Consider the following 19594-nt stretch of genomic DNA (forward strand, 5'->3'; position numbering starts at 1 on the left):
GATCAAAACATAGATTAGATCGGCAAGATAGGAAGAGGCAACGACGCTCCGGTTTGGGGCAGATGGGCCAGCATGTTCCGGCTCCTGGTGCTATTTTTTTTAAAACAAAATATTAAATTAAATTAATGACTTTCTGTGTTAAAATTGAGCTTTAATCAGGGGGGAGATAAAACATAACGCAACAAACGGATAAAACACTGGTATCGTAATGCCCGTGCCACTGAGAGATAATTTCGAATATTACCTTATTCGCAATAAAATACATTGCAACACGTTTCATCTTATCGAGCGATTTACCCAAATTGGTTTGCACTGCGCCTTGCTGTTTTTTTTTTTGCTTTTTCTTTGTTGGTTTGGCAAAGACTAGAGTGTAAAATACAATTAAATTACTGCGAAAACCTATAACCAACGGGCACTGGAGAGAAGCCAATCGGGAATCGGCTACGAACGGTATTTGCGCTACTTAAGATAAAATGTGCGTCGTCCAAGAAGAAGGGACCCCGGGGAGGAAGCAATTAAGCACTCGGGTGCTACCGAACCAACCCACAACGACACCGACCGCCCGTCCTACTACTCCTTCGCATGGTGATACTTGACGAACGCGATCGCTGCCAGCTCCTTGCAGAACTCCTCCAGCACCACGATCGACTCGAACAGTGGGTCGTTAATTTCGTCCTCCTCCTCCTCGACCGCCGTCCCCGCTGCCGCGGACTCACCGACGCACCCCGCATCGCCCGCCTCCCCGCAGTCTTTGTGGTAGAGGGGCGGATTGGACAGCAGCCGGCGGCCCGTATCCTTGATCTTCTCCTGAAACCCGTCCACGCGCGGTATCTCCGACAGCAGCTGGCGGGCAAGAAACTGCATCACCGACCAGAGGGTGGTAGCGCCGGCCGCGACCGGTATCTCCGGGTTGAGCAGTATCTCGTGCAGATACGGGTGCGGGAAGAGCGCCAGCTTGGACAGGATCGCAATCACCGCCAGGTTCAGCTCGTACGGCTGCGTGTTCATCTGCTTGACGTGCGAGAAGAGCAGCTTCAGCAGCGGGCCCTCGTAGAAGCTCTCCTCCGAGATGCCGCTGTCGCCGCAGGTTTGCAGATCGATGGCGTTCGTCTGGCTGCCGTCGGTGGTGTACTTGGGGTTTCGTTGCTTTTTCGGCTGCTTCATCGGGGCCAGCGGAACGACCGTCATTAGCCCGGCGGCGCCGCTAGTGGCCAGTGGCGGTTCGACGCTCGTCCCGGCGAGCGGCGACGAGTCGCCACTGTCCGGCCAGATTGCCTCGACCGGCCAGCTGAACCCGTGCGTTTTCTTTATCCACGTCTGGTAGTGGCGATTGGCGTCCTGCATGTACTCCTCGTAGCAGATGCCGCCCGCATCGCTTACGATCTGTCTTGGCAGCAGCAACAGGAAGCTGCAGGAGGTTACAGGGGGGGAGAAAGCAATCCATTAGAAGGGAAATTGAAAGTCTGTTTGTTTTGCTTTGTTTTGCAACAACGTACTGATTGATGACGCGCAAAATATTGCTTGGGGCAAGGGTGCGGGACTTGATCGGATCGTCTGCGCTGCCGCGCCGTCGCTCGCGATTATCCTCCTCGTCCGACCACGACTGGATGGTGTGCGCTGTGCCATCGTAGTAGCCTCTGGTGTTGATGTAGAAGAACAGCATGCCGTGCAGAATCTTTTCGTGTGGATTGTCCAGCAGCGACTGTTGGGAGAAGAATGTCTTTCACTCCGTGTCCGTTTGTTACCTTCCGCGTACCAACACTCACCTCTACGAACTGCAGTGTCGGCAGGAGAATGTCCGTATTTTCGTGCGCATTCTCTATTAAAATCGTAAGCAGACAGTTGTTAATGTCCATCAGTTCATCCTCACCGATGAGCCAGTTTGCAATTTCTGGGAAGAGAACAAACTTAACCATCAATATCATACTCCTCTGCCACTGTACGACCCCAGCTGCTCCACCTACCATCCAGCAGTGCTTTCGATTGTGTTTTTTTTATAATTTTGGCCGTCAGCACCAGCATAAAGGGCGCATAGCAGCCGACCAGCGCCGGTTCGATGTAGTTGATCAGCATTTCGTCGCGTACGCGCGGTCCCAGCTCCGGCACCAGCAGTGCGCTCTCCTTCAGCAAGCAATCACAATAGTCCAGCCAGCAGAGAAAGGCCGTCAGCTGGTAGCGGCCGATGTAGTGCGGCTGCTCGGGATCCCGCGGGAACAGCCCCCAGGTTACGTTGGCATCTTCGATATCACCGGTGTCCATATCTTCCGGAATTTGCTGACAGTTTGACGCAAGCCGGCCGGCCATCATCGTTGCGAACCGGCTGATCGTGTTGCGGATCGCCTTGCACGAGGGCTGCAGTGTTGGCAGCGAGGCCAGTATTAGCACGCCTTCGCACGCTCGCACCACTATGGTGCTATCCTGAGGGTGGCAGGGAATAGGTATAGGAATTAGTTTTGTTTGAAGCGAAAAACCGCACTCACCACTTACCGCACTATCCAGATAGCTAACTATCGCATCGAACAGACTAAAGTGATCCTCGTCATCACAATCACAGCTTTCGGATTCTTCTCCACCGTTTGCACCATCGACCGGTGGCAGATGCTGGGCGCTTTCCTCCCTTCCCGCCGACGGCCCCTCGCTCGCCTCCTCCGCCACCAGCGAGATGCGCCGCGAGTCGTACTCAATTTTTGTGCTGACAAACAGCGGATTGTTTACCGGTGCCTTGTTTACGCCCAGCCCCTTCCAGTTCGCCAGCATCTGTGCGGAATGGTGGTGAGACTTGAGGAACAGGTTGACCAGTACCGAGTCCTTGCGCACGAGCCCGGCCACCGTTTCGAGGAACAGTATTTCCTCGCGCTCGTACGGCGAGGCGTACGTGCCGCTGCAAATGTCCACCAGCCGCTGGACGGGCTGGAATATGCTGGCATGCCCGAGCGGTGGACACTTGAGGCAGGACAGGAAGCGTCGCACCCAGTTCAGCACGATGTAGCGCGCACCGGGCGGCGTATCGTTTACCGCGAACTCGATCAGCACATCCAGCGGCCGAGCGCTTAGCACGAATTCCATACATTCGGCCTTTGGTGGTGATGGTGGTGGTTGGCTTGGTTTCGCTGACACGCTTTCCACGCCGGTGCTCGATGAAGCGTCGGTGGCGGTGTCCGCTTTCGTGGGAACCTCCAGCCGCTGCTGCTCTTCGCGTATCAGTATCTGCAGCATCTGGTCCAGGTGCGATGGAATGTTGGTATCGTTGATGTGTATCTTTGGTACGGTTTTATCGGCGACGTAAAAGTTCTTCACCAGCCGGTAGTGATAGTCAAAGTCCTGCAGGGCCGTGGGGGGTGGTGCGAGCTAGTGGGCAAGCAAAGAAGCAATTAGAAAGAGTAAGAAAGTTGGTAAGGAAAAGCAAATTCTGATAAATTATGTAATTTGAGCGCCAAATTGCTCCATTCCACGTGGAGTCAGCGACATTGGCCGGATAGAACACGGCTGAAAGGTGTTCATTTCAAAGCAAACGCATACACCCGATAAAACCATCTGTACAAGCACAGTGCACTGTAATCAATGTTCGCTTATCGGGCACTTACCACGTCGGCTGCGGTTTGCAAAACTTCCGACAGTTTTCCAAACATTTTATCGATTTCGGTCAACTTTCGGCAGAGAAACATCAACTTGCGTACGGCGGTTGGGCTCGGTGTGCTTTGTTCACGTAGCAATCGCACCGATTATTGTGTGCACATGCTTTGGACCGTACGTGGGCACAAACCGCGCACGAAATGAATAATTAAGTACGGCAATTATCACACCAAAACTTTGCAAATTGTACATTTACGCTTTTGCACCCGTTCTGTATTGATGTTTTTCTCGTTGTTTTCGTGTGTTGCTTGTGTTGACAACTGAATGCACTTGGTTTGACATTTGCGATGCAAATCGATGAAGGGGCATCGAAATCGATGAACGCAAATGCAATGATAACAAAAGAATATCACAAACCTGTTTGATTTTTTACTAAATTATTAAAAAACAACATACTTTTGCAAAACAACATATACTTTTGTTTCGTTCCTCAGAAAAGTGCCGCCAATTTGTGCCCGTTTTCCGCGATTTAATCGAATGCGTGAAATAATCTCACTCGATTTTCTCCACATTTGACAGCGGGCGCTGTGTGCTGGTGTTGGTGTGTTCGTTTGTTGCCGTCAAAATCGATTCCACGTCAAGAAAGTGTTTACATTCTGTATTTTCTTTTTGCCGTAGCAAACGCCGGGCGCTTGATAAAATGGGTAAATATTGCAAAAGGAAATCATTTTCCACGACCGTGCCACAGTTTGTTTTATCGACATCGACCTTTTCTCCGGATTATCTTTGCAGCTGTATCGACCTCGGTTTCGCTAGTGCTGGCGTCGCTGTCGGCGGTGCTCATCTTTTCGGGCATGCAAATGTATCGGCCCCTGTTGGCCTCCTCCCAAATGGCCACAATCTTCGGTGGATATCTTGGCTCGTGGCTTTTTATCCTTTCCCTCACGGTAGGTAGCGAGCGTGCGGTGCAATGCGACGGACGGAAGTAGCTCATTCTGATTTGGGTGTTTTTCTTGCAGGCGGTATCAAACCTGGAGGCGGCAGTGCTTGGCTACGGATTTCAGGCCAAGTTCTTTCCGGAGGTTTCCTTCTGTCTCGGCATCGCGCTGTTCGCCTGTGGAATGGTGCATCGTGTTTGTGTGACCTCTTGGTAAGTGTCCACGTGGCATGTACATTATTGTACGATCCGGTTGGTTACTATATAGTTGCTTCCACCTACTTCCAGCATATTGTTCTCCGTCGCCGCCCTGTACTACGTAAATAAAATCTCGCACAAGGTACACAACGTAGCGGTACAGGTGGATAGTTACGCCAGCAAGAAGAAGAAAAAGTGAAACTGTCCATTTGGAGTTGGAGTGGTGGTGGTGGTGGTGTCCATCATGCGAGGGTCGCAATGCAATTTTGGATTTTCATCACTTAGCTGTAAGAACTAACAAACATACTTCTACTTCTCTCTGCTATTCGTCAGGTCAGTACTCACAACGGCAAAATACTGATGAATAAATTACATTCTTAGGCGCTTGCTCTTATGATGGCAAGTGGTTTAATTTAATCATTAAAACTTTTACATCCGTTTTAACAAATGGAGCAATTATCACAGTCAGGCATGCATGCTGCCATGCACTTCTGTGGCTATGTATGAGAATGGTTTGAAAGAAACGTTGAAGACAAAATTTGGGCTGTGAAAAGTAAAAGTAAAAGTAAAACATTCTAACTTCTTCACTTCTTATGGCAAATGCATTTTAAAACCCAAAATAAAGGCAATCAAAGGTATCATTAACATGTAATCAATTTCGGATAATTCAATCGCCCCCAACAACACCTTCTAATGGTTGTGTTGTGTTTTAAATATGTTAACTAATTTTATTAGTCAATTATCTAAATGTTTTTTTTGTTTGCTTGCTCGGACACTATCCTTTCCCCAGTGTTTACATTTTGCCGATATTTTTACGCCTCCGTTTTCTGCATTTTGGTCGATTCTTGTGAGTTAGCATAGCCATTGAAACGTGATCAGTTGCACTTACACCAATTCCCCTCCCGAGGTGTAAGGCCTTCCCAATTGTTAGTCGTCTAACAATTTTATTCAAACAGTAGGTTCGGGGGAAAGGAAAGATCATTATCATATTGTTACCATCAATTTGTCGCCCTATATTTTTGTGGGGTGTTTACTGCCATACTGCCGCAAAGGCGTCGTTTTCTTTCGTCTTTAATTCTTCTCTGTTTTGCATAATTAGTACAACCAGTTCGGATTACGATTATTACCTTCACGATGGTTGTTGCTACTAAAATGGAAGTATTGGGTAACGGCCCTGCAAACAGCGTATCAACCCCTTACTGCTGCTGCTGATCAGTTAGATTTGTTTATGATTTGTTATAAATTTCATACAGGTTTAGCTACTCTACTTTTATGTAAAAACAAATCAAATTAAAACGAAATTGTATGACATTTTTTCGTCGTAATTAAACAACGTTTTAGCTTGCACCCTTTTCGGCCGACCATGGAGCCGTAGAACAAGTCGAACTCTGTGTGTATCTGTTTGTGTTTGTGGAATGGCAACGGAAATTTACGTACATTATTCTCTTTCCTGCAACGTTCTCAACCATCACAAACTAATGGTTTAACAAAAAAAAAAAAAAAACAAAAACATGTACATATTTACACTGTTACAACATTTGTGTTTGGTTGAAGGCTGACTAGCTGTTATGATAATTTAATAAACAAAAAAGAGAAGATAACAATCGTACGTAGGTAAATTAAGTAAAACAAAAAGCTTGCGATGGAGCATTTCTCCTCGCACGGTTTTTGGTGGAAAATTCATACAAACTGCTCAAACAGCACCACATGACACGATCGTTTGCGGGAAGGAGTTTTCGTAGTGTGGGATTAAGGGTGAGTGTGACGACGCCAGAAACGCACAGCGGTTTAATCAATCGTTCCTCATCGAGGGAGGGTTTTTGCGCAACACAGTGTAAGTGCGTGATCGTTAAGAGCCGTTTGCAATTGCCAATTATTCTATCATTTGTTCTTTCTACTTTCGCGCTCTTACTGTGCTTTGCATACATGCTGCTGCCTTTTTTTTTTACATTCGATCTCCTTTCTCTCTTTTCTCACATCCACACTATTCGTATCGCTTAGATCGCATTTGTAAATTTAAGGGAGCTTTTTTGTGTCGCTTTTGGGGTACAATATACACGCCAGTCTCTTGTCAGTCAAACAACACAACAACAACAATATAGAACAATCCCATTTTAATCGTGAAAAATGATAGGACTGATCAAACAAAAATAGCGGATTAAACCCGAGAGAAAAAAAAAAATTCAACAATTCTCTTTGTTTTTGGTACACCAGTTAATAAAACTCAACATTGCCATAGCCTGGTCCAAAAGGGCTGACAAAACAAATGCAACCGCGCACACACACACACACCCACCCACACATCCGATGCATCGATCGGACGCGTGATTGCCTTTCAATGTGCACTCATGTACCGGTAGAAGAATACTTTTTTAAAAACATTCAATTCATAACACCTCTTCTTCCCTTTGCATATTTGCTCCGTGCAATAATTGTACCAGGACCTTCTCACCCATCGCGTTATTGTTATCCGCTGCAGTTTTGTGCATTGTGCTCCGAAGCGATCGGTGAGGCCTTTAAGAGATTGGAGTTTTATTGTACATCCCACAATAGCGCCACCGCTTCCAACCAATTGAAGCAATCCTATTTTAATCTCCTTTTTTATTCTTCTTTGCACAATTGAGCACAATGGAAGCATTTTGTGTGGGTGTGTGTGTCCTTGCAATGGGACCGATTTCATCCCATTTTAAATTTCAATCGAAGTACCGACCTGTACGACCTGTGTTATATGTATACATGTTGAGCGGTTCTTCTTTTACTAAGCTTAAATGCACTTTTCAATGCACCGCGTTCGCCGCGTTTTGTGTGTGTGTGTGTGATGCTTTGCTGTTATCTATAATTATGCTAACATTCACTCCCAATATCATCGCTTACATAGAAGCATCATTCAAATCCATCGGTTTTTGTTTCATGCCCCACACTTAACACTCACTGCCTTCGTTCTCATCCATCCTTTCCCCCCCCCCGCTAAACAACAACACAGTTCAAATTGCTATTAATGTACGCACAGCAACACAAAACACGTTACAAATTTCGATGGCCACATTCGCACACCACTCCCCTACCTATGTACAACATCGCGCTAATATCGTTCCCTATTATTGTTGTTATTACTACTGTTATTGTTATTAATGTTATAATTAGGTTTAGTACTGCAGCACGTTGCACATGCTTTCTGGCTTGTTTCCCACCGTTGATATTGGCCTAACACATACAGAACACATGTGTTTTTTTTGTATTATTATCATATGATTGCAAACGTTTCCCACAGTGTCTACGAAAAGCCAGCCAGCCGTTTGCTTGCTGGTAGAGTATTTTTGAATTTTGTCCTATTTTTCTCTCTCTCGAACGGGCTCGAAGGCGCCATCAGCGAGGGAACTAATCGGGTAGTATCAATTGCAGCTAATTAATTTGTAACATTGCTCACGAAACACTAAACCGAAAACATTACCCAACTATCTAAAACAAAAAAAGAAACCCGCTCATGAAACAAATGGAACTAACGCTGCACCAACTGTGAGCGGAACCGGTTTAAAAGAGTGTATTGGAAGCTTTGTATCGCTACAGTTCCAGCAACATGATGTGGCCGGGCCTCCTTATATGCCGCACGCACAATAACGCTTCAACGAAATAAGTTACTTGGTTTTGTGGTCCTTAATATTATTGTAAGCTTACAGCAGATACACTCATCTTCGCACTTGGTTCTGTTCGGTGTTAGCACGCACCGCCTGTTGGAGTGCGCCTGAGCATTTGCTAGTTCTCTAGAGAGTGTTTCCACTCGATAGCAATGATGAGCATGTGTTGCAGAGATATGATGGGTTTCTTCCAAATATATGTAGGTTTTAACACACGCTTAGCGAAAAGGAGGAAGTGAAAGCGAAACAGCGAGGTAACTGAAGTATCATCGCCCTTGTTTCATTCTCACTTTCACTTGATCGCTTAACGCCCCGCGTTCGCGATATGGATGATCGATATGGATCGAACTGGTTCACATACAGACACAATTCTCCCGAGCCAGTGTGATATGGTGAGATGTTTGCTTGCTGGAATGGGTATCTCTAACGTAATGCACCTGCCCTAGCAGTGTGCATTGCCTTAACCACTATATTAACAACCTTCGTTTTTTTACTCTCCTAAAAGTCACCCTAATTAGTTTCTCTCCCCTACTACAGTCCCTTCCTCATCCTGCTGCTGCTGCTGCTAGGGAGAAAATACGCGCAAACTTCGCAGCAGCGTCGCGAGCACATTCGCCAAACACTCCGCATTGAGGGCGAGCTGGCCCGCCCCACCCGGACCCACGCGCACGCAGGCCAGCTCCCGGAAGCTGGACGCCACGTCGTGTATCTTCAGCACGATGTTGCGCGTCTGCAGCGGTGCCGACGTAGTGCGCGTCAGGTCCTGCGCCAGCTCGGTGATGCGCCGCAGCGCCGACAGGCAGGCGGTCAGATGCTCGGGCAGGTGGGTCAGGTTCGCGTCGGACATCGACACGACCAGATGCTTCGAGGCGGTCACCAGATGCAGCGCCTGGTCGGTCAGCTCGTCGCGGGCCTGCTGGAAGCGGTCCTCGTCGATGGCGCTGCCACCGCCCGCCGTTTGGGCGGCGGAGCAGGCCGCCGCCACCTGGTCCAGCTTGACCAGCAGGCCCGCCATCGCCACGTCCGTCTTGGCCATCAGCGTGTCGACGTTCAGCACGTGCCCGTTCCTGTTCGACAGGATCGGACTGCCCGGGTTGCTGAAGGTGATGCCGACCAGCGCCGGCGACGCGCCGCTGGTCGGCAGGGACGTTTTGCGGGACAGCTGGGGCGAGCAGAGCAGCGTCAGCTGGGCCCTACTGTCCGGCGGCGGGTTCTTCAGACAGACCGGCGGGCAGTCGCTGTGCGACCGCTGGTGGCCGGCGGCTGGGTTCGCCGGTGCGGGCAGGCTCTTCCCCTTGTCCGGCTGGGGGTCGTCCGCTGCGTGGTGATTGAACGCCCGCTCGATCTCCCTGTAACAGTTCGGATTGCGGTGAAGATGGGGCGACCCGATGCCGGCCGTCCGGACGGGGGAGGAGTTGGCGGACAGGGACACTACACCCGCCGGATGGTGCAGATGGTGCTGCAGGTGATGGTGCGGCAGCGGCGGCACCGGGGGTGACGGCTGGTGGTGATGGTGAAACTGGTGCACATGGTTCAAGGTGTTGGTGGTGTTGGTGGTGGTGGTGGAGGTGGCGTGCGGACTGTTCTTCAGTATCGGGACCGGGCTGCGCAGGATGCAGGGCTTGATGGGTACCGGAGGTAGGGGCGGTTTCTTCGGTGGTAACGTGGCCAGCAGCGGCACCGCCGGTGGAGGTGACTGCTCGAAGCGGGGCGGTAGCGAGGGGGGATCGGCTGGACCGAGCTCGTAGTAGTTGCCGTTCGTTCGCCCCGCCCCATACTGCCCTCCGGTGGTGGATGGAGGCGAGCGAGCAGGAGAACCGAGCCGCAGCTGCAGCTCCGCACTCTTGGGTGGTCGCTGCGGGGGACTCGGCTGGTTGGTGGAGGTGGCCGTGTGCGGACAGGGTTTCGGTGGAAGTGCCAGCGGGGGGACGGTGTCGGTGGCAGCGGCGCGCTGCTGCTCTTGTTCCGCATCGCCGTTCTGTTTGTCCTTCGATTTGGACTTGGCGCAGCACGAGAACGGACCTTTCCGATCGACGGTAGGATACTCGATGACATGGCCATTCGATGCACCATTACTACCACCACCACCGGCATCACCATTCATCATACCCTTGGGGCCATGGGTACCGTTCGCCGTTTTGGGTTCGTTCGCCGCGCCGGAAGCGGCCACCGCTGCCGCACTGTTGCTGTAAAGATCGTACTCCGCCGTCTCGGTGGTGGTATTGTTGGTGGGGCCCTCCGTCGGTGGGTAGTACACCTCGAACCGGGTCGGATCGTACGCATACTTCGCGAGCAGCGCACTCGCGATCGCACCGTTCGCGACGGTCGACGGAATCGACGGGCCGCCGTTGGTGGAGCCGGTGCGCGGTCGTGGCACCGGCTGGTGGTCCGCCTCGTAGTTCAGGTTCTTCAGCGTGTTTATGTTATTGTTCGTGCTGACCGCGGCATTCGGCTTGGGAGGGGTGGTATGGTTGGGCCGCCGGCCGACCGGGGAATGGTGGGTCGGGTCAGATGGCGGGTGCAGGGGTCCCGGCTCGGTCCGATCGCTCAGCCCGGGCGGCGGTGGGATAATGTAAGAAAGGATCTCCTCCGGCGTCAGCTCGACGGCCGGCGTAATCTTTTGGGTCGGGGGCTCTATCGTTACCTGCTTGAGAAACTCTTCCAAATCGCCGGTGGTGGTGGTGGTGGCCGCTGCCGCGCTGCCACTCGCCTTACTGGCCGCACTCGCTGGAGTGGTCCGGTCTGGAGGCGCCTTGTTTGCACCCGTGCCATCGTCAAACCCGGTCGGCGGCACGCTCAGCACGTTCAGATTGTCCAGCTCGTCGGGCGTCTGGGGCGGTGGGATCGAGCGAAGATCGATAATGTCCGGATCGGTTTCGATGATCGACTCATCGCCGAGCAGCTCGTACCCGTACAGGTCGGCCAGCTTCTTCGCGGCCAGATCGGTACCGTCCGAGCCGAGTTCGCTGGCCGTGCTCGCCTCCTTCAGCTGGCGCAGATAGTCCTTCAGGCTCGTGTCCCGTCCCTCGTTGCCACTGTCCGGGCTGTGCAGCCCGAAGCTGGTGCGGATGGTTTTGTTGCGCGCATTCGCGCCGCCGGCACTGTTTGTGGCCCCGTGCAGTGCCAAGGGTAGCGTCTGCTGTGCGTTGTGCTGCATTGCGAGGCTGCTGGTGGAGCTTTGCGTCGTTTTGTGGATGGGCGAGCTGTTCGGGGTGTAAAGCGACTCGGAGTCACTTTCGCTCTGCGACAGATCGTTGCCGAGCGCCTGCAGATCGCTCAGTATCTGGCTCAGGCCGGACACTTTGCGCTGGGTTTTGGGTGTGTTCTGGGCCGACGAGCCGACCGGCCCTTCCAGCTTACCGTTCAGCTCGGCGAACGGGGCGGTGTAGATCGAGCTCAGACCCTTCGCGATCCCATCCAACCCCTGGTTGATGGTTTCCGTCAGCAGGGTCAGTGAGTCGCTGTGCTTCAGCACACCGGGACCGTCCTCGTTCGAGCTTTGCTTGCTGCTGTTGAGGCTTTCGCAGTCACTCTCGTCCACGTCGACCGAGGTTTCGCGCCAGAAGTTAAGCTTGCCGACCGGTTTCACGTCAAACTCGTGCCCATAGTCGCCGTGCTCGTTCAGGTAGCGTTCCGAGCTTTCGACCATCTTCTGCATCTCGGCGACGCGGCGCAGTACCTCCTCGTTGCGCGCTTCCGAGACGGCCATCGGGATGCCCCCGATCTTGCCGCCTGGTGCCACTGTCCCATCCTTGGACAGGCGCATGGTATCCTTGCCGTTCGCTTCGAAATCGTACTCCTGCAGGCTGGGCCGGGTGTTCTTGTTCGAGATGCGAGCGCTGTTCGCGTTGCGATCGCACTCATCCGACCGGCTGGACGAGCTGATCGAGCCGGTGGCACTGCGGAACCCGGTTGAATGGTAGGGCGGTGGCATCAGGAATGCTATGCTGTGCGTTGGCTTCTCCGTGGGCAGATAGCTCCAGCCATTGCTGACGACCGTGTGCTGCGACAGGTACGGGGGCGCAATGTCCTCGATCTGGGTGTCGCGCTCCTGCTCCAGCGGCAGTTCTTTTCCTGTGAATGAAGCCGGCGATACAGTTGTTAGAAAGAGGTTTGAATTTTAGAGGACGCAAGAGGGCTTCACACTTACCGGCCATCAGTCGGTAGTAGCCCGCCAGTACTATCGCAAACTCGGACGCGTCGCGATCTTCCATCGCGAAGTGTATGACACGATCGGGACTTATAAACACGGTCACCGTGTTGGAGACGTCATCGTCGCGCGTGACCACCACACGGATTAGTTCCTCAAGATTGCAGATCGGTTGAGGCTGGGGATGAAAAAGTTAAGAGGAATGAATTAGAACTGTTTAGATTGTGAATGTCCAAGAAGTAAGAGGTTGTTTGGGGAGAACTGCTTCCTCAGAATATAGAATAACCGGTTGGCAGTCAATGTCCTTGCGTGTAACTCAACTACATGCTGTTGTAGTTGTTGACCTTTGACCCGAGAGTTGCGAAATTTTGAACGACTTCAAAAGAGTGTTTAGTACTCGTACGTCAGTGGTGGTGGTGTTACCATCAGTTTAGTCTTTGCCTTGTTTCCCATGTCTTCTGGCTCGATAGGAGACTCGCAGACCAACGTATGCGTATGCCAAGATATGGGTTGAATCAAAGAAGGTGGTCTCAACTCTCGCAATCCCACCCGCAAGAGGTAAACCCCTGGCGTTAAATCATTGATGGTAGCAAAAGTATCAGGAATTCTTCATCCACTTTCAAAGTCAATGTTAATACATTTAGCAGTTTGGTCGGTATTTTAAAATAGGTTATTGCGTCATATTTTTTTGTATATGCTGCTATGAAAACTATGAAGGTATGGTAGGCGTCATGTATGTATTCTGTCATCTTCTCCAAGATCTAATATTTTCAATTCACTTTCCCATAACTCAGTAATAATTGAAGAATTGATGGATTTCAATTTCTAGTATACGAATACGAAGTTGAGGTGGCAAGATGGCTTGGAGGCATATTGTATGCATATTCACACCCACCTACAGCAGTCTTTTGATTGATGAGCCTTTGATGATAAGCCTTTGGTAGACCTCTGAACCAGCCACGATAAATCTTAAAAAATAACTACAATATGAAACTGCAGCCAGTAATTATGGACAACCTTATGGCTTGGATTTCTCTTTTGCCAAGTCTAGTTAACACAGAAGCACTATAACGATAGTAACTGAACCATGATCGAAGATCCATTAGACGACCATGTTTATCGTCTTCCGATAAGCTCGTTACATCAAACTTATCCCACCGAGTCTTATCGAAACACAGGTACACGTAACAAGACTTTTGCAGATAGTTTATCTTCCCCCAAATCTATGCAACCGCTTCACACCGATGCATCCATCCTCATTAATAGCACGACAAGCAAACAAAGTTGTACAACCGCTGGCCATGCGGGAACGGTAGAAAAGAAGCAACAACAAGAAAGATCATCCTCCTGAACAACCCCAAACTTTGCGCTCGCTGTACCCTCAAGAAAATGAGGAAGTAAGACCAAAACTCCAGGCAAAAGGAGAGAATGAGAAGCTCAACGAGATAAATGAGGTGTCAGCCGTTGAAGCTAGCTTTGCCGCTTAGCTGCTTTTAACGCAAATTATCCTGCCACTGAAACAAACTCATCCAGAAACGCGCAAAGATTTTCCAAGAATCAATCATGCTCCACCCCTCTGTATGTTTTTTTTGTGTGGAGGTGAATTTTGTTGGAAAGTTTTTCCGGGGGAGCGGTGTGGAAAAGTTTTGCTTCTGCGGATCGTTTATATCATTCTCCTTCCATACCCGGCAAGTTGCCAGAAACGGTCCCTGTGCCTGAGATCCTTTCGGAAGTAGTTGAACTTGCGGCAATGAATATGAGTATGCATACAGGGAAATTCACCCATAAGCACAGAAACTCACACAGCTTGATATCTCGTCTGTCTATGGCCAAATTGATTCAATCCATTCACCGTAAAGCCTACCCACTTCAAGGTACTGGGAAAGATTCGTTCTATTTGAGGGGGGGGATGTTTTTCGTCTGCCGGAGATATATTTTTCAGCAGGTGGTACTGTATGTTCTCTCTCTCTTTCTCTTTCTCTCTCTCTCTCTCTCTCTCTCTCTCTCTCTCTTGTTCTCTGCCTTTTCAACACTCAACCGCCAACCGGGGCACGATGGAAGCAACAGCATCCAGCCAAGCACAGGAACTCATTCTTTCGCTATAATCGGAAAACTTTTAAAACATCCGGTACACTGTAGAACTATTTTCCTGTGCGCGTACGTTTACGTTTCACTTCGAATCATAGTTAAGTGGGGTGGCAGAGTAGACAGAGATAGAGAGAGAAAGAGAGAAAAAGAGAGAAAGATAGGGACAGAGTATGGAACTTTCGGTCTTATCCCAAATGGTTGCAAACGTGGTAAAAGCAGTTGCGAAGTAATAAGGTTATGAGGGGAACTGCTTGGAAAGATTTGTTCACACCGCAACCTGAGGTGGGTGAGGGGGAGCTGGGGCACTAGAATCAGTCTTTCGCAAATCTTTTCGCAGTATAAGCATTCATTATGAATGGGGGTTGGGGTGTGCTGAGCAAAGTTTACTTTTTTCATCAAAAGCTTCCTGGCGTTCCGAGATTGGGCTGGAAGGGTTACTAATTCCTTTTTTGTTCTTCAATTGAGGCGATTTAAGCTCATTCCGTTCAGCACTGTGTACCTTCATCTAGTTTTTTTCGAACTTTTGGGGTTCATTTCATGAATTTAATGAAGCAATTGAAAGTTTTTCTGTTTATATTGGACGGTTTAAGTTAAACTTAACAAAATCACATTCTTCACATTCACTCACAACACTGTCAAAAGGGCAAAAAGTTGACTAGTTAAAAGGAAAAGATTGACGCTACTCCCGAAACTACAATAAAGCTTCCAGAGCAAGCAAAACCGATTTGTAAGAAGCTCATAATGGAAAATTGGATTCACAACGATGAATGGGGGGTAAATTACTGGCCCTGAAAACATGAATAGAGCAGGAAGGGCCCCCTGATTAGCACCACCATCATCACGATCAATCGTAGATCGTCACCTCTCCCCGGAGTAATCTGTAATTACCATCCATTTCCAAGACTAATGCCTCGGCAAACAGCATTTTATAAAAGCCAAACAAATCACGCTTCCGGTTCGAGCTGGTCGTCACCGTCCTGATCAATCTTGCTGGAGTTACTGGCCCAGCAGGAGTTACTGGGTCGTGAAGACTGCTTGCCCTCTCCAGGAGCTCGCGGGAGGGAGAGAGAGAGAGAGAGTCAAAATTAAACAGCGGCCACCGTGAAACCGTGCAAACGAAGAAAAAATGTGCGAATCTTTTTGGCGCAAAGATTGGCGCACCGTTTTGCAAGTTGTAAGGTTGATCGTTATGCCGGTTACGTGGCTATACGGGGATACTACCGCTACACACACATCACAGTACCAAGCGGTTGCGCTGTTAGGGCGAAGGTGCGTGCGCGTGAGGGTGGATAATAAATTCTCATTAAATATTTGCCCTAGATTTTCGTTAACAGATCTCACGGGCGGAGTTGGTTGTTGCTTTCATTCCGTCCCGTCGTCCCATTCGGAGGCACTAAATTTCCGTCCTCTTAAATGGGTGGAGGGCGACTGGTTCCTCGAACCGTCCCTTGAAAGTTTTCTTGGGAAATTGTTGACCAAGAGGTGAAAGGGACCCGAGGGATTGCGGAGAGGAGCAGCAAGCGTGAACCGTGATTTTCGGAAGATTGGTGCTTAATTACAGCTCGCGGGCAAATTAGCTGCCTCTCGAGGGTGTGTATGTGTGGGAAGCAACTTTGGCCTCGTTTCCCCCCCCCCCTTTTAGGAGTGGAAGTGTATTGGGCAAAAGTTTGCAGCAACAGTTTTCCGGTTCAGTAGCAGTACAGGATGTTGTTTCCTGCCCTTCTTTGTATATATGACAGTAGTCTGCTTCCGTTGGCTGTGAATTGCTGCTTTTCATGTACGCCGCGCGCTCGCGTTTGTGGTTTAACCGTTTTAATCGAAAGAAAATAAAGTTTAAAGCATAGAGATCAGTAGGTGGGGCCCACTTTACTTACCACCGTGTTGCGAACGCCAGCAATTTGGCTCAACCCGAACCGGGGGCTAACGAGCAGGACCCGCTCGACACCGTCGCGCTGGTTCGTGCTGAAACACTTCGCACCGTAGCTCGGCAGGCCGGAGATGATGTCGAGATAGTGGATTTTAGCCTGCAACGAGAGGCACAAACCGTACTTGGATGACTGCTGTTAAATGGACCGGTGGGGACCGGGGAAGCCAACACATACCTGCAGCTGGGTGAGCATTTTCGTAGACGAACCGGTCATCTGGGAGTTGAGCTTCAGGAAGTGACCGAGCAGCCGTCGCAGCTCCTTCCGTTTCATTCCTTCGATCAGCGAAGCAGGCACAAAGCGATCCAGTCCAAACTCTCGTCTAGTCGCGGTTCGGGGGAGTAAAAGCGGGGAAGGGGCGGCAGAGGAAAGAAATTTGATTAATATTAATTACAAAAGTGCGAAAGAAAACGGAGGAATTCTGGCACGCCACGAAATTAAATCAAATGACCCCAAAATGTCAGCACACTGTATATGAGTGAAGCTCACGTTTGACCCGTGGCTTCGTGCAGCGGAGAGCGAGGAATAGGAGAATGGAAATAAGTCAGCGAAACTTTCCATGCGCACATTGTTTTACATGCTGCGAAGTAGCTTTCGGTTGTGAATAAATTCTTCGCCCGGGAAACTTGTACGTACGCCCTTCGAGGCGTACTTGCCCCGCCGCGTGGTTGCAAACACGAAAGGAAAATCTCTACATTAAACACGAAAGAAAAACTCTCGCACCACCGAAAACTTTTCCTTCGTAAGTATCTAAACCACACACACACACACACACACACACTCTTTGCTTGGTCCCTTCCATCTTGCCATCCCGGCCGCACGGAACTGCACTGCAATTGCACAAATATGTGTCACCTTGTAGGCAAGCAGGATGGAGGAGATGGCGGTTCGTTGCCACTTCGGCCCAGACAAATCCGGATACTTAGCGCAGTAGTGTTGAACGGTAAGCAATCCAGCCAAACTTTCCACCGGCTTCCATTTTCCCGGACTGGAGGACGGTTGGTGTGAGTGGGTGGCAGAAGAAAATATCCGAAATGCCGGAACACTTTGCACAAATTGAACTAATTGCATGGCAAGGCGGAAGCGATGGGTTTGCATTGTCATTGTCTTAAGTTGAATGTCGCGAGTTGGGAATGCTTTGAAACACTAGCGCCGCAACCAGCAGCGTCCCACATGGCCCTGTAAAAAACAGGGATGAGGGACAGGAGAAGGATAGTTTGGAACAACTTTTCACTTGCCATGGAGTCGTTTGTGTTTTTCTTTTTATTAAGTTCCCGGCAGCTTTCTGCTAAGGGTACAGTGACTTTGGGCAAACGATCCGTTTCATGTGTGGCTAACGGGGTAGAAGCATGTGTGTGTGTGTGTGTGAGGGTGATAAAATATTTGACAAAAAAAAAACAACCGAATAAAAGCGAACACGGAAATGCTCCAAAAGTCTTGCAAGTTTTGCGTCGGCAAGAAAAGCACGCATTGTCTTTCGAAAGCGCTGTGATTGCGTGGACCCATCGTTTGTAGCGAATGTTTTCCATACCGTTTTTATTCTTCATTCAGTGTGTTTTTGCCGTACGGCCCTCCCTTGCACCCCTTCCACCTTCCGTGTACTTACTCAACAGTTTTTACAGTCAGTTTTGCGGGCGAAATGTTGTTTGCCAGCGCGTGCTGGTGCATGTGCAGCGCCGCCAGGCGTAGGGCCACCTCGGGCTGCAGCTCCGGTGCGAACCGCTCCTGCGTGACATCGTTGCAGCACTGCAGGAACAGATAGTCGAGCGCGTTGAGGTCCTTTTGCGCGAGGGCGGCGGCTGACACGGGCACGAACGTTACCCGGAACAGGCAGCGCAGCTTGTGCGCACCGGGCCGTGCCGCTATCTGTTGGAAAGGAAAAATGAGGCCCGATGTCGAGACGTGGTGTTAAGGTGAATTAGACTACAGAGAAGAGGCTACAGCAGTGTAGAGTGCCGCACAATAAGGATGTACAGATTTCTTTCCTTTAGTTGCTTTTTCGATTTGACAGAAAGTTCCCCTCATTAAAAAAGGTGCTTTACTAGTGTGGTAAACCTAAACTGGTGGCTTTTTAGTGTAAAAAGGTCAAATCGAAGGGGAGAATGTAATTCTACATTCAAATTAAACGTTACATCTTGAGCAACAATTGAATATTTCATTTTGTTTTGCAAGAAAAGCGTAGAAAAAAAATAAAATAAAATTATAAGATAAAACAATGGAAAGATATTTTCAGTTATTAGCTATTCTAACAATAAAAAACACGTTGTAAATCATAAACCATCAAGTAAATTGCTTGCTTATTGCAATAAAACGTAGTACGCTCAACTATTCCATGATCTCATAACAAACAATATAGGCTTAATTTAATTGATAGCACAGCAAAAGTACACTTTGCAGTTCGTTTTTAAAATAATTTATTGCAATGAATCTATTTTTGTTTTTTTTAGTCTACTTTTTTGATAGAACATGTTTTCCTTACGTTTTGATTAACTTCTCTCCCCTACCACGTCAAGTCAAGCTTACAGAGAGCTTTCTTTTTGTTTACAGCTCCTTAAAAGTGGTAAAATATGTTTTAAACAACGAACAAACTCTTTCCTACACGAGGGGAAATGTAATCGCTTTTCAATTAGTGATTGGCATTCCATCGATTTCCATCATTTCCTAATCCTTAGACTTCCCCCAAAACCGAAAAGATTGATGAGCGCACAAAACTTCCGACGCTTGCGTATCCATCTGTACATGTGTTTGTGTGGCTGTAGAAGCTGTACACCCTTCACACCACCTTTCCACTTACCCGTGCTACGGTTTCCTGCGGGTCCAGCAGGGTCAGCTTGTTCCGCTTCAAACTTTTCACGTGCTCCACCACGAGACTGAAGTGCTCACCGGCGGTTAGGCATAACTTATCGCGTAACGAAGTAACAACATTCTGTGGAAGGGCAAGGAGAAAACCACGACACGAGCAACAGGTAGGGAGGTAGGGAAGAGAAAAGAAATGAAAGGAACAAAGATGTAGAATGATTAGTGAGGGTATTGGCAATTGAAATGCTGCTTCAAAAAAGGCGCAAAAGGTTTGCTTTTACAGAATCTC

General features: G+C 49.3%; 3 protein-coding genes across 5 annotated transcripts in view; 1 reads left to right on the forward strand and 2 right to left on the reverse strand.

The window, feature by feature from the left end:
* Nucleotides 1-112: 112 nt before the first annotated feature.
* Nucleotides 113-3900, reverse strand: LOC120947546 (FHF complex subunit HOOK interacting protein 2A-like). Its single transcript, XM_040362952.2, has 6 exons — nucleotides 3585-3900; nucleotides 2488-3348; nucleotides 1965-2418; nucleotides 1767-1891; nucleotides 1497-1702; nucleotides 113-1408 (listed from the first exon to the last, which is right to left on the reverse strand). Exons 1-6 carry the CDS (start codon nucleotides 3663-3665, stop codon nucleotides 571-573), a joined length of 2565 nt encoding a protein of 854 aa, XP_040218886.2. The 5' UTR covers nucleotides 3666-3900; the 3' UTR covers nucleotides 113-570.
* A 261-nt stretch (nucleotides 3901-4161) lies between these two features.
* LOC120947480 (protein KRTCAP2 homolog) lies at nucleotides 4162-5125 on the forward strand. Its single transcript, XM_040362844.2, has 4 exons — nucleotides 4162-4277; nucleotides 4366-4520; nucleotides 4593-4723; nucleotides 4799-5125. The coding sequence occupies exons 1-4, from the start codon at nucleotides 4274-4276 to the stop codon at nucleotides 4905-4907; spliced, it is 399 nt and encodes a 132-aa protein (XP_040218778.1). The 5' UTR covers nucleotides 4162-4273; the 3' UTR covers nucleotides 4908-5125.
* A 280-nt stretch (nucleotides 5126-5405) lies between these two features.
* LOC120947478 (uncharacterized) overlaps nucleotides 5406-19594 on the reverse strand; it is a 137417-nt gene continuing 123228 nt past the window's right edge. For all 3 annotated transcript variants that reach the window (XM_049607724.1, XM_040362839.2, XM_049607723.1), the window contains 6 exons: nucleotides 19301-19432; nucleotides 18113-18372; nucleotides 16684-16828; nucleotides 16456-16605; nucleotides 12494-12671; nucleotides 5406-12417 (listed from right to left, as the gene is read on the reverse strand). In XM_049607724.1, the coding sequence (XP_049463681.1) occupies nucleotides 8909-12417; nucleotides 12494-12671; nucleotides 16456-16605; nucleotides 16684-16828; nucleotides 18113-18372; nucleotides 19301-19432 (4374 nt within the window). In that variant the 3' untranslated portion in view covers nucleotides 5406-8908. The remainder of the gene's footprint in view (nucleotides 12418-12493; nucleotides 12672-16455; nucleotides 16606-16683; nucleotides 16829-18112; nucleotides 18373-19300; nucleotides 19433-19594) is intronic.

This window comes from Anopheles coluzzii, chromosome 2 (assembly GCF_943734685.1).
Source record: "Anopheles coluzzii chromosome 2, AcolN3, whole genome shotgun sequence".
Classification (NCBI taxonomy): Eukaryota; Metazoa; Arthropoda; class Insecta; order Diptera; family Culicidae; genus Anopheles; species Anopheles coluzzii.